This window comes from Lacerta agilis, chromosome 3 (assembly GCF_009819535.1).
Source record: "Lacerta agilis isolate rLacAgi1 chromosome 3, rLacAgi1.pri, whole genome shotgun sequence".
NCBI classification, from domain to species: domain Eukaryota; kingdom Metazoa; phylum Chordata; class Lepidosauria; order Squamata; family Lacertidae; genus Lacerta; species Lacerta agilis.
In genome coordinates, this window is record NC_046314.1 from 77,983,781 (window position 1) to 77,997,763 (window position 13,983).

The 13,983-nt window shown below is 41.5% G+C and overlaps 2 protein-coding genes across 3 annotated transcripts in view; one reads left to right on the forward strand and one right to left on the reverse strand.

Annotated features, from left to right (window-relative positions):
* Nucleotides 1-6,024, reverse strand: part of QPCT (glutaminyl-peptide cyclotransferase) — a 28,053-nt gene extending 22,029 nt beyond the window's left edge. Inside the window, exon 1 of the mRNA XM_033144421.1 lies at nt 6,006-6,024. The gene's annotated coding sequence lies outside the window, so the exon portion shown is untranslated. The remainder of the gene's footprint in view (nt 1-6,005) is intronic.
* A 689-nt stretch (nt 6,025-6,713) lies between these two features.
* PRKD3 (protein kinase D3) overlaps nt 6,714-13,983 on the forward strand; it is a 48,229-nt gene continuing 40,959 nt past the window's right edge. For both annotated transcript variants that reach the window (XM_033144423.1, XM_033144422.1), the window contains exons 1-2: nt 6,714-6,854; nt 11,396-12,417. In XM_033144423.1, coding sequence (XP_033000314.1) covers nt 12,127-12,417 — 291 coding nt within the window. In that variant the 5' untranslated portion in view covers nt 6,714-6,854; nt 11,396-12,126. The remainder of the gene's footprint in view (nt 6,855-11,395; nt 12,418-13,983) is intronic.

Genomic DNA, 13,983 nt, shown 5'->3' on the forward strand with positions numbered 1-13,983 from the left:
AAACACAGAAACCCCCTGGATTTAGTAATGCTAAGGAACCAAGCCAGCTGGCAGAGCAAGCTGGATGGGCCATTAGCAGGGGGCAAAGACTGGTGGTCTGTCAAGACTGCCAGTCAAGGCAAGGGGGATCTTTTGCAATAAATAATTGCTGAATATTCTCTACTAGCAAGGCTTTTCCTGCTCTATTCCATTACATGAGGATGGATGTGACTATACGAGTAAAAGCTAAGAGAAAACGATATTACCTTCACAAGAAAGGACCTTTGTCTGGAAAGGTCTTATCTTGCAAAGTAGCTTGGGCAGCAGTTAAAAGTGGAGATTTTCTTCACTGGAAGTAACAAAGTAGCTTTCTGTATGTAGTCACAGTGAAGGTGTGATGTTGCAACCTGGCAGAAGCTCTGTGGGTACCAGAGGCAACTGGCGAGGGCAGACCAAGGTTCGCCACAAGGACTGCTGAGACTGCAAAGAACAATGTGCTGCCAAAAAGGATTGGGATGACTTCAAACCAGCAGGATGCAGAATAGAATTCTGTGGGGGGGGGGGGAATGCCAAGGAACTTAAGAAAAACAAACAAGGAGACAATAACTCTTCCATTTGAAGAGACAATTATTGACTGATACTTCCTTGTACTGGCTCCAACTTTCAGAGCAAGTTGCAGATGGCCATGCTTGCATTTCTAAAGTGTTATCTCAGGTTTATTGTACATTACATTATAGTAGCATGGGAATATCTCATCAGGCAAGCATGTGCCACAGTAGAGTTGCAATAAGGATAGCAGGAAAGGATAACCTCTGCAGGATTTTTTAAGGGAAAGGAAGTACAGTCATACCTTGGTTTTCAAACAGCCTAGTTCTCAAACGTTTTGGCTCCCGAATGATTGAAACCTGGAAGGGAGTGTTCTGGTTTTCAAACTTTCTTTTGGAAGTCAAACATCCAACAGGGCTTCGCGGATTCTTATTGTTGGAAGGGCTTCCTGCAGCCAATCAGAAGCTGTGCTTTGGTTTTCGAAAGTTTGGAAGTCGAACAAACTTCTGGAATGGTTTCTGTTGACTTTCAAGGTACAACTGAAGATTTGAAAGAAACCAGGGTAGACATTTGGAATCTGGCCATTTAGCAAATAATGGTCATTAGTGAAGTATTTTTCCAGTACACTATGATACACACACACACACACACACCTATGTTTGAATACAGGAAGGAATCTAGCTGTTGTACTAACAGTACTAGAACCTCCTTAACCAGGAAAGTGACACTGGCACTTTTTTCCACAATAGAAAGGGTGGTATAGTTTGATGGAGGCATGTGGCAGAATATTATTTGGTGACAAACCACTCACAGCAGGATACTTTGTTGTTCAGTCATTCAGTCGTGTCCGACTCTTTGTGACCCCATGGATCAGAGCACGCCAGGCACGCCTATATTTCACTGCCTCCCGCAGTTTGGCCAAACTCATGCTAGTCGCTTCGAGAACAGTCCAACCATCTCATCCTCTGTCGTCCCCTTCTCCTTGTGCCCTCCATCTTTCCCAACATCAGAGTCTTTTCTAGGGAGTCTTCTCTTCTCATGAGGTGGCCAAGGTACTGGAGCCTCAACTTCAGGATCTGTCCTTCCAGTGAGCACTCAGGGCTGATTTCTTTAAGGATGGATAAGTTTGATCTTTTTGCAGTCCATTGGACTCTCAAGAGTCTCCTCCAGCACCATAATTCAAAAGCATCAATTCTTAGTTATTACCAAGTCCTTTAGTAAGTGACTGATATTTTAGTAGAAAAATAATTGAGCAAATAATTGTATTAGAGATTGCAGGGTGGGATTAAGGTTGCTTTATGGTTGTTGTTGTTTTTAAATAAAAAATATTCAGCCACAAAAGGGAATGGAATGAGCAAATATTATTGTGAAATAACCATTGTGATTTCACATCATTGAGGTTTATGTCAAACAAATAGGCTAAACATAACTCTGAAATATAACACTGTTACCAAATATGTTTGAAGTACTTGACAAGTCACTTCATAATGTTATTACAGAGTTGAGCAACTGTACATTTTCAAATATGGATGGAAATATTTGTTCCCAGTGTTAATGTTAATACTACTACTTAGTGGTCAGGTTTAGCACGAAGTGTGCTTGACAAGAAATAATTCTAGAGAAGTTGGAAAGAATGGGAAGCCCTCACTAACCACTCAGACTTTGCCAACTCTGGAAGCAAAAATGCCTAGTATTATAGTTCCAGTAATCAAATCATTAGTAGTCCCCCCCCATAAATTTTGTGACAATTGGAGTTAAGTTTATTTGATTCCTGAGTCTTTAGGATATTGTACTTTCTATTGTTTGCAACAAGGCGCCAAATCATACTTTTAACAGGGAAGGCTTGCAATCTTTTTACATGTATGCACATAATTATATTACTATTATAATTTGTTATGGCCTTTGACTGTACTCCTGCTGCTCTCCTGATCTCATGCATCCTTGTGTGACACAAAATTGCAAAAAGACAAAAACAATGCAACTGGATTGTCTGGGGGTGTTGCTCACATCCACCTGGACTTAATCCTAACTCATGTAGTCTAAAGGACTCCTGATTCGCTACTCATTACCAATCGGGGGAAAGACAAAGTTAAATAGAGGAGTGTTGTGCCCCAACATCTTATGTAGTCAGTCCTGGACATGTTTTCAATGGACAAAAAGGAATTCCTTGTTAAAAATGTGTTTTCCAACCTCATGGGGATGGGGTGGGGCCTGGAAACAGACAATGATTGCTGATTGGATGCATGTGTCTGCTGGCTTGTGGCAGATTGTCCAACAGAGACAGCAGCAAGAATGAGTGATCTGATTGAAGATTATGTGTGCAAGAGGGTATGGAGAGAGAGCTTACCCAAAGGTAAATTTCTTGCTACCCCACCAATGAATTTAAATCACCAGTGTCCTAATAAATAGCATGATTTCAGTTACATTGTACAGTATAAGCACATACATGACCTCTGCATTTACAGTTACATGTAAAGGTGATCAAAACTACAATGAGATTTAATAGTAAAAACAAAATGTCCCCTCTGGTTTAGTAATGCAGAATCAGAAAATAGCTAAACATCCCAAATGGATGTGTTATTTTACAGACTATTAATAATGATTTTTACCTAATCCACTCTCATTTTTAACCTATGAAAAAGCAGCTAGTATAGTTTATAGCAACAAATTAAAGAAGCTTTGAATCTAGTGGATGTTACATAGCTAAGCTTTACAAAGAAGCTTAATTGCGGCCCCAAAATGGTTGCAGTAATACCCAATATCCATCTGTTATTATTCATAAACTGATATACATTTGGGAGTGGCTGGAAAATATTCTCTGTATACGAGAGCTTGCTTAAAATACTGAATCCAGCTTTGCCTTTAAATCTGTTTATACAACCGACCCTGAGGATGTTCCAAACGCTGGTGTGTGGGAGCCACACTCAGGGTGAAAAAAGAAACAAAGATTGCTCCGAACTATTTAGCATAGCACTTTAGCAGCAACAATAACATCTGTTCATTGAACATACATCATTAAAATGAGCCCAGAAGGCATTCACTTTTAAATGTACAAAGCAACATGCCTCTACAAATGTTATTTAAAATACATCAGGATTTCAACAGTGATAAATTCTAGGCAAATTATCTGGTTGTATAGTTGCAACATAGCTTTGTAAACAATCTCTAACTGTGGAATGTAATGGAATAAAGTATTCTCCCCTCCAAGTTCCTTGTAATATAAAAAACCATAAGTTTCTCAATTCTTCTTCTTTGCTTACCGATGTGTGACATATTTGTGAGAAAAATTGTATAATGCTGATATTTTGGAGGCTCCTCCGGAAGTCTTTTTAAAAATTGTGCATTCACAATGCTTTGTGTTCATGATAGTAATGGGATGGCTAAACAAAACACTGCTCTCAATTTTGTTTGTTCCTGCAAACATTTTAGGGCACACATACTGCTTCATTTCCAATTGGTGCCTGGCCTGTATCTTCCTGATGAAATCCTGTAACCTTGCATACCACAAATGTTCCAGTTTTTTTTTTTTTTTTGGTCTGCTTTCATTGCACTATAGTGCAAGAGTGCCCTTCCAGATGGCAATAATCAAGTAACACTGGGGAAGCACCACCGGGGAAGCCCCACAGAACAACTGGTAAAGCTGAACGATGTGTGGATAGGTCAGTATAAATCCACCACTAATGCAATATTATTGAGCCAATGACATGTTGCAGAATGCACCCACAAGAAAACCCACTCATATTTTGCAAATTGATTTTTGCCATTGAATTTAGACTTCTAGGAGCAAATACAGCCATAGGCATGAGGATGAACAAAGTTATATTTGCCTATTTAATTTTCTGCAAGGTTTTTCAACTGTTAATAATTGGGAGTTGGTTTTGCAATTGTATTTTAATGGATTAGATGTAAATAAATGGGCATATTATCAAAACATCAGAATCTATATAGTGAAGGAAAAGTTAAGATACCCTACAATGTATTAAACAAAGCCTCCAGTCATTGTTAGACAAGGTAAAAAAAATCATCTTTAATATTGCTCATTCCTAATTACTGTTACCTTAGAATAAAAGCCTAAAAAAAGAAAGGCTTGCAACTTGTTGGCTAAAGATTTCTCTCACTAATTAAATGTGGCCTGTAGCTATGGCCATGATCCAGAAAACCACCAAGCTAGTTCCATGATTCCAAGGTTGCTTTAGAATTGCCTTTCTTAAACAGTACTCCACCACATGACAAATTGCTTTGAAGCTGAAAAGTGTTTCAAAGGCGTTCGAAACTGTGTGATGGCATGGGGTCAGCTGTTCAAATAAAAATACACTGAGCTAGTGCAGGCTCCTGGTATGAGCCCAAGCAGCTCTTTAGATCCACAGCTAACACTGTGGGATGATTAACCTGCCAATTAAATCTTGTGACCCTTGCGTTTCATCAAGTGAAAGAGCAGAAGTCACACAGTGTACAAAAGTAAAACGTGCACAGAATTTGTGGAAACTGTGAGGAAAAGGAACAGTGAAACATATAGAAAGGGATCCCATACTAACACTGAGCCTTTTTTTCTCATCATCAAACAATTCCTTCTATGGGCGGGTGCATGGAAGTGTTGTAATGGACATGTCTGGGCCATCTTATCTAATGTAACATGACAAGATAGCGGTGAGCCTTGCGCCCTTTCATGCACTCCCTTCCTCCCTCGCCTGAGGCAGCCACCTCACTCTGCATAATAGCAGGGCTGGCCCCAGCACAGTTCTGTCACCCTGGAGTGCAGCAAGAGTTGGCTTATTGGAAAGCCTTTCCAATTGTGGCTGTGAAGTGAACTGCATCAATGTATTTTCATTGCTGCCAGGGCAGAGAGACCTTGTGGGACACTGATTGCAGGATAACCCACGAGGTCTCTCTTTTGCCCTAGCAGCCAATGAAAATCTGGGCAAGGGTTATTAAGGAGATTGCAGCTGACTGCTTTGGGGGTGCTCTTATTTAACCATAATATCTTTTAATTTTTTTTAAAAAAATCTATTAAATTTTACCCTTTTAATATGCTAAGTTCTATATAGGTTACATGTGATCATTGTAGTTTTGTAAAGATGGTAGGTTTTATGTAGGATTCTTCCAGGCAGCAACATGATTTTTATGCAGTATTTTATACTGCTGGGTTATCTTATATGCGAATAGACTTTGACCCAAGCATTAATAAATGTAAAATAGTTAGTAGGATTGGAATATCACTTGTAGTTTAAGGTTGAATTCTGGACATAATGGAAGAGGTAAAGGATTTGGATTATCATAAAAGATGTGGGAGGAAAGAATGAAGAATAGGGGAGGATGGAAGTTCAAGGGATTCCTTGGAATCTTGTTTTTATGATTTGTGTTTGATATATCTCTGTAAAATTTTAATTTGAAAAACCAAATAAATTTATTTTATTTAAAAAGGAACCAAAAAATAATAATATAAAAAATAAACGACATGTGACGAACTGTAAGCATCAAACCTCTGGGTTGTTTTCGTGGGGGGGGGGGGGGCCTTTTTTTTTAAGGGTCTCGAATGATCACGTTCTTAGCTTGTCCTCAACGCGGCAGACCAGGGGAAGCGAAGGCACTTTGGTAGATGCTCGGAAGAGAAGGGAATGATCAAATGCGCTTGGAATTCGGAACGGGAACGAGCCGAGCGCCGCTTTCTGGCTTCCTTCACCAGAAGCCGAGGAGCTTCTCCCGAGCAGCAATAACGTGACTGAGGCTTGGCGGGGCGCCTGCCTTAAACCAAAGTCAAACAAAACTTTGCGGTTCCCCCTCGCACGTTTGGTCCACATTTCACCCCCTCCTTTTTATTTTTTTAAAAAATGGTGCACCTCCAGCCTCCTTAACCTCATCCCGCCCGTTTCCCTCTGCCGCTGATTACTTTTCTCCTCCGCCTCTTCCAGCGACTCCCTCCATTCCCCGCTCCCCTCACGCTCCCTCGCGCTATAGCGGTTCAGAACACCAACCGCCACAGGCACTAGAAGTAACGGAAACTCTGTCCGGCGGCCCGGCGCCTGCGCCGTCTCAGCCTCTTCGCCTCGCTCTCGCAGTGGCCCCGCGGTCGTTGTAGTTCCCTGCGCCGTTCACCTCAGGAGGGAGGAGGGGGAGGAAAAACTCCCCTTCCCAGCATGCCTCTCGGCCACCCCCTCCTACCTCCACCCCCTCCTCCTGTCCCATCTCGGGCGGCTGAGGCTTCTCAGTGTGTGTGTGTATGTATGTGTGTGTACAGTAGATGGTGTGTTGCTCGAAGTGGGAGCGGCGGTAATGAGATGCGTGTGAAACCGCCCAGTCCCGGGAGGAGACGGAGTTTCGTCGAGACGCGAGTGAGTGGTCGGGAGTTAGAGGGATGAGGGGAAAGAGAAGGAGTCCGAGGGCGGGAGGAGGCGGAATGGGCAGAGGGGGCAACGTGGAAAGTTCCTCCGGTCGCGTCGGGGGCAGCAACGCCACCCTTCCCGGGTGGGTGGGGTGAGGAGACGAAGCGAGGGCAACAGGGGCGCCGGGCTCGGGCTGAGTCCCAAGTGACTCCCTCCTCCCGCGTTGACCATCCAGCTGTGGTCAACGGAGGTGGGGGGTCAAAAGGAGGCCGGGTGTGCCCAGATGTGGAGGGGCCGGTGACTCTCTGAAGGCCACATCATCCCTGCCCCTCCAGCTGTGAGGGATGCTTCCCGATGGAGGCTGCCCCATCTTCGGGGGGGGGGGCTGGATTCGCCTCCTTTCTGAAAAAAAATTCCTTCTCGCTCAGAGCAGTCGGTGCCCCAGGATGGAAGAGAGCCACGCGCTCCCGTCCTCATCCTCGCCTCCTCTGCAGCTGACGCCCCCACGACTTTTCGAGCCTTAATCTCGCCACCAGCTTTCTCCTGAAGTGCTGCAAAGGAGGGTTCAAAACGCTGGTGAGAGGGATCTGGCGGGAAGGGAATGATCAGTCTCCCCCTCCCCACTCCCAGTTCCCCGCAGCAAGTTCTCAGCCTGGCAACCTGTTGGATTGCGAGGGAATTAAGTAAAGATGCCCATGTGGCTTTAATGTGACCCATGTAACACTTCAGTGCTTTAAAAAAAAGTTTAAAAAAAGTTGTAAACTGCTAATTTCAATGGGGGAAAATGTTCTCAAGCGCAGGGGTGCTGCTGTAACTGGCTTGTGAAGCATAATATTTAGTGTGAAGAGTGTAATTAAGAGTTTTTCACTTAGTGAAGGATTTTTGGGAATTGATGGTAATCTCATAATAAGGAAGCAGGAAATGTAGCCTTGGGGAGCAATGGAGGTGTAAATAGAGAATGAAGTGAGTCAGTTCAAATTGTGCCTGACACCCACAAACCGCATGGGGATTATGTTGTTACCTATGGGGATTGCTGATAGTTTGGCTTTACCAGAGGCTATCAGGGTGTCTAAACTGCAAAGAGGACTGCAGTGCACTGGAATGCTGTGTTTTTCAGCTGGTTTCTGCAGTTACTGAAATCTTTCTTTCTGTTCTTTTGACTTTAAGCCTGACATGTACACACAGGATTTTATTAACAAAGGGGGTTCCCTTTTGGTAGCTTGCATCTGTTGCAATTAGGTCCACAAAGTGTTCAGCAGTATAGAGTACAGTAGCCTGTCAGTGTGCCAAGTATCTTCCCAAAACTAAAGCATACTGTGCATGCTTTCTAGAAAGAGAATTGTTGAATTCCAACTTTATTTCAAATAAATTTGCATAATTTCGGTCTGCACAGCCCCATTGTTAACTGGCACCTCTTTACTGTAAAACTTATTTCTCTGCAGCTGGTGTAGTGCTGCATTTTGATTGCTATGTGTTTCAGTTTTAGGAACATTAGGAAAAACTTCAAGGCAATAATCAAGGCAAAAAGTGTGGTTGTCGGCACCCTTCCTCTGCCATTGGTGGTTAGGTCTTGTGTGGCTCCTTGCCACCTTTCTTGCTGTAGGTGCCTTGGCCTCATAGTGGCTAAGGAACTCTCTGCCTCCCGTGCCACTTTGTCTGCCTTGTGACTGAGGCATAGCAATCAAACAACAGCCATCTTTCCTCCCAGCCACAGAGCTGCATCTACGAAGACGACTTCTGCTGCCCCAAGGTTTGAAGGAAGGCTGGGCATGTCATGTTTGCCAGCAGATGAGTGTGAAGAAAGAAAATATGGAAGCCTACTTGTGGCTTTTGAAAGTAGTTTAGGCAAAGGCAAGTAGCAGGGCAAATAGATCAAGATCTGAACTGGAGTGATTACATAAGGATTTGCTAGCTTCTGACTTTGCAACTGATTCTTTGAAATTTAGCTGAAGAAGTTATTAGGAATGGTTACAAAATGATGTTCCTTAAGTTAATCATGCCTTTAGTCGTGAATGAGTCAGTTTTGGTTGCTATTGCAATTTAGAAAGTGGAAGAGAGCCATTTCTAAATTGAATGTATAGTCTGATCATTGTGGTTCTTCATCTCATAGTTCAAATTAGCTTGTACAAGGTTTAGAGCTGCACTGAAGTCCCTTTAGGTGTAAGAGTAAATCTTGGAATGATGTAGGCAAATTCTTTCTTGACCCCATTTCTAGCAATTTCTCTTTATTTGACCACTTACCTTTCTTGCTTAACTATTTTTTATTTGGTCCTTATACTTGGAGTTCCTTTCCCAAAGTTAAGACTGCTGCAATAAAAACCATGGTACTTAAACTGGAGCAATTTGTGGTAATTGAAGAAGCATTCTGAAATTGTTAATTTAAATGACACAGTGCATTCCTCCTTTCTTTTGTTCATCCATTTATTAGCTTGATATTGCCATGCCAATGGGAAATGACACTGGCTTCAATAACCCTAACAGTGCTCTTATAACTGAATTTGCAGTAAGATTCTTCAGGCACTTCTTTGCATTTACCACTAAAAATCTCTCTATATTTTCCCCCATTCTCACCTCGATTACTGCAGCCTCCACCCCTCCAGCTGGCTCCTTACATTTTATTCAGTTCAGATTACCACTGCTAAATTAATGTCTTTCTCCTGTTGGCCAGACTCTCTGTGTAGAGTTTGTCATATTTTCTAGAACAGTGTGACACCAAGTAGTAGTTTGTTACTTACAAAATACTGTACTGATATTTCAGATTTTCACCTCTGGATTTGCTGGAGTTTTCACTGGCAGTTGCACAAATATGTTTCTCTGGCAGCTACTTTTGTAGTTATATTTTGTAAAGGGATGTGCCATTTTTTAGAGGCCTTGAAATGTAATAATTCATAATCAGTTTGTGAAACATTTAAGAATTTACAATCTTTTCTGCTAACACTATGTAGCTTTGTCACTTAATCCGCTAAAGAGAAGCTTGTTCTAACATTGTATGTAAAAGGTAAAGGTAAAGGGACCCCTGACCATTAGGTCCAGTCATGGACGACTCTGGGGTTGCGGCGCTCATCTCGCTGTATTGGCCGAGGGAGCCAGCATACAGCTTCCGGGTCATGTGGCTAGCATGACTCAGCCACTTCTGGTGAACCAGAGCAGCGCATGGAAATGCCGTTTACCTTCCCGCCGAAGCGGTACCTATTTATCTACTTGCACTTTGACTTGCTTTTGAACTGCTAGGTTGGCAGGAGCAGGGACCGAGCAATGGGAGCTCACCCCGCTGCGGGGATTCAAACCACTGACCTTCTGATCAGCAAGCCCTAGGCTCTGTGGTTTAACTCACAGCGCCACCCGTATACTATATACATTGTATACTTTATACATTGTATATAGATAGTACCAATTGAATCAGCATTTAGGATTTGATATATTTGCAGTCTTGTTCTTCTAGTGTTCTTCTTTTCAGTGATGCTATTCCTGAGAGCATACTGCTATGCCAAATACCTTGTAAAGTAATATACCGGTATGCCTGCTTTTCCTTTGTGTCTTAGACAAAATGGCTACTAATGAAAATACCTCTGATGCGTTAGTTAGAAATTATATTAGCACATCTTCAAAAAAGTTGAAACAAAAACATTGCCAATTAACTTTGAAAATTAAAAGTTAAAATGAACATGAAATTACATACTGTTTTAGAAGAGACCCACCATACTTTTCTTAAGTGTGCAGGAACATTGAACTATGGTAGGGTAAAGCAGTGGTGCTTAACAAATCCTTTGGACCCTTCAGTAGTAGTCATTGTGGGAACCTTATCAATGGTTAGCTACAAGGAGCTGAACAAGGAGAGGAAGTGTAGGTATGTTGTGTGTGACTTCCAATGCTAGTGCAGCTCACAGCACACATGAATATGGCATGCACTTTCAATCCTTCTTGATTCTCTTAACATCTGAACTGCAAATGGGTGAAATGCATGTGGAGGAGAGGGATAACATTCTACTTTTTCTGCACTATTCCTTGCACTTTCTCTTTACTGCACATGCACTAGACTGAAAGCACAAGGTACTCCTTTTCAGCCCTGGATTTAGTACTGTGTTTGAGAGACACTTATAATTTCACTGAACTTTTCTACATATATTTAACTACTCCATATATCTGTATTCCAAACACCTTCACTGTGGACCTCCCACTCCCTGATGTTAAGACTTTTTGAATATAACTGTTTTCAGTGTCCCTTCACAGCAGCATTATTTTTATTGAACAGCTCTGCAATCAGTGTGTTGCATATTATTTTTCTGCTGCTGCTATGAGCCATGCTAGATTAGATGTAGCAGTTATGTCGAGGAGCTGCAACATCTTGTTCTTGATATAATATACATGGCAGCTCCCTAAAAGATAGAAGAATAAAGTCAAGTATCTATGCCTTAAGGAAATTAAAGCAGAAATAGGTTGTGGCATATGCATTTGGCCTCCCAGTATCATTTCTGCTTTAAGTAGATTGATTTTGGTGTTATGTAACATTTCTAGCATGTGTGAAATGTACCTTTTTTCCCTTCTACTAGGCAGTACTTAACACTTCAAAATGCTGCAGACTACCACTGTGAACCCAACAATTCCGTTCCTTGTACTTGTATTCGTAGAAATTTTGTTCCTTCATTTCGTAAGATGAACATCTTCCAAAAATGACGACTCAGAGACCATTGAGTGGAACCTTATTTTTTCATCTCTATTAAATGAAACAATAACGTCTGAAAGTTGAATAAATTCATTGAAGACAGTACTTTTGATCCCGGACATTATCCACATTTTTTTAAACTAACAAGCGTATTGACATAAATTTGTAAGTTGAATCCTTGAGTGCACTACTTCGAAGTGTGCTGTTCAGCAGGTTTTTCTCCTCCTGCTGAAGCGAAGTCTAAGGTTGTCCTAGAAGTGGTGAAATGAAGAGGCTGTGTGAAAAAACAATGTCTATTTCTGTTTCTGAAGAGAACAATTTCATAATGATGTAAGCCTCTCCCAACATCTGGATGTGGTGCTAAAGGCAAAGCATTTTTGATCAGCTGACGTGAAGCTGTGCAAAGAGGACCTTCATTAAAATAGCTTCTTGCCAAAATAATCTTAAACTTCATCATGCACAGACTGAAAAGAAAAATGAAGATGGCTTAGATACGAGGATGTTTCCTTGAACCTTGAAAGAGAAGTGTGAAATTACACTTGCAACATTGCAGGGTAAAGAAAGAAAACACATTTTCTTGACTATTAGACAGGTCTTGACAGATTTAAATCAAGTCAGATGTCATCAAACGAATCTTCTCCTCCATCCTTACAGAAGTTTTCCCCATCTGCGTCCCATGTTGCTGCTCCACCTACCCCTTCTTTATCTTCAAGTCCACAATCTGGACTCTCAGGCCGACTGTCCAATGGCAGCTTCAGCACACAAAGTCTCACCAACTCCAGGGGCTCTGTGCATGGCATCTCCTTCCTGCTGCAGATTGGTCTTACTCGTGAGACTGTTACAATTGAGGCTCAAGATGTTTCCCTTTCTGTTGTCAAAGACCTAGTGTGCTCCGTAGTTTATCAGAAGGTACAGTACAACATAGAACATTATTGATTTTGATTATATTATTCCGACCATTTTTTTTACCCTCAGGGATTGGGGTAGATACCTTCAGGCTTAAAGTGGGGAGGGGATGTGCATGCAATCCTCCCTGTGTCTGCCACCTCCGCTTCAGACCTTCCAGTGCTGAGCAGGAATGTCTTTAGGAAAGGTCTAAGCATATTCAGGCAAACTCCTGAAGAGGGCTTAAACAATCAGAAATGTCTGCATGGGAGTTAAATGTTGCTCTGAATCCAGAGTATAATTGTTTATTTAATGAACTGTTTGTAGCATTATAATTTGTCAGAGGGAACTAATGAATGTCAGGTTTTTCATCATTAAGGTATGATTACCTCTTTTGTAATTTAAGTGTTAGCAGCAAATTTTTACATTGTGCACCCTCACAGTATGATTTGTTTAGAACGTTTGATACTGTATTGTATCCTGTCCTTCTAAGGAGCTCAGAGTGGTAAGTTAGCCTCACATCTATGCTGGGAGCAGACTGTCAAGAAGGCCAGTTTCTATTTCTGAGGTGTTTCTTATTTGGTTCTTCCCCCCCCCCTCTTGTGTCTGCAGAAGAATGGATTTTGGGTTATCCCTCTTTCTCTCACTGTGGAGAGAAGTTAATTTTCTAAATCATAAAATCTGACATTCTCAAATGGTGAAGGGAGAAAGAAATGGGTGCAGAAATTCAAGGTCCACTCTCAATTTTCCCCTGGATAAAATCATTGGGGAGAATATATCAACTCAACAGGGCTGTGGGGGCTTGCCAAAAACCACAGAGAAATGCTTCATAGCAAGTGGGTATTTGAATGGGAGCTTCTCACATATAAACTTGACACTCAGATATTTGCATTATGCTAGCTTTTTGTACAGATGAGGAAGACTGCAGCTTGTGTGTTTCCTAGTACCATGAATAAATTGGGCATTGGAATTATGGAAAACTGGGGAATGAAAATGCATTGCATTGTTCTTGAATGCCTTTGATCCCCCTACATACAACTGTAGAAGGCTTGGATTTCCTTTCCATGTAGTGTGAATCTGCCCTGCTTATTGCACAGTATGTGGCTGATTAACCAAAATTCCATTCCTGTGAAAAGGACCTGATGTTGCTTACTAGGATATGATTTTTGCATTGGGTTTGACTACTTGCTAATAGAATCTGAGTTGAATTCCTAGTAATTGATCAAAAATGTATTATCAGGTCCAGCGTTTAGAAAATGAATGAAGCAACATGAGTAATAGATCTAGTGTATTGATGATTTAATTTTCTAGTTACTCTGTGCTTTTCTGAATTGTTTCTCTTGTGTAGACTTGTTAAATTTAATATGCAGGTGCTTGTTCCTCCCTGCCCCAGATTTTAAAAGTTTAAAGTGACATTGGATTTTTAGAAATTCAATTCTTTTCTCTCTGTTAGACAATAGTTTCTTTTTTGTCAGTTTAGAAGCTTGCATCAGCATTTTGTTTAGTTTATGCCCAAACTTTGACAGCATGCTTGGTTTTTATTGTATTTTATTTTATTTCATTGTATTGCAGGCTAATCCATATTTCTGC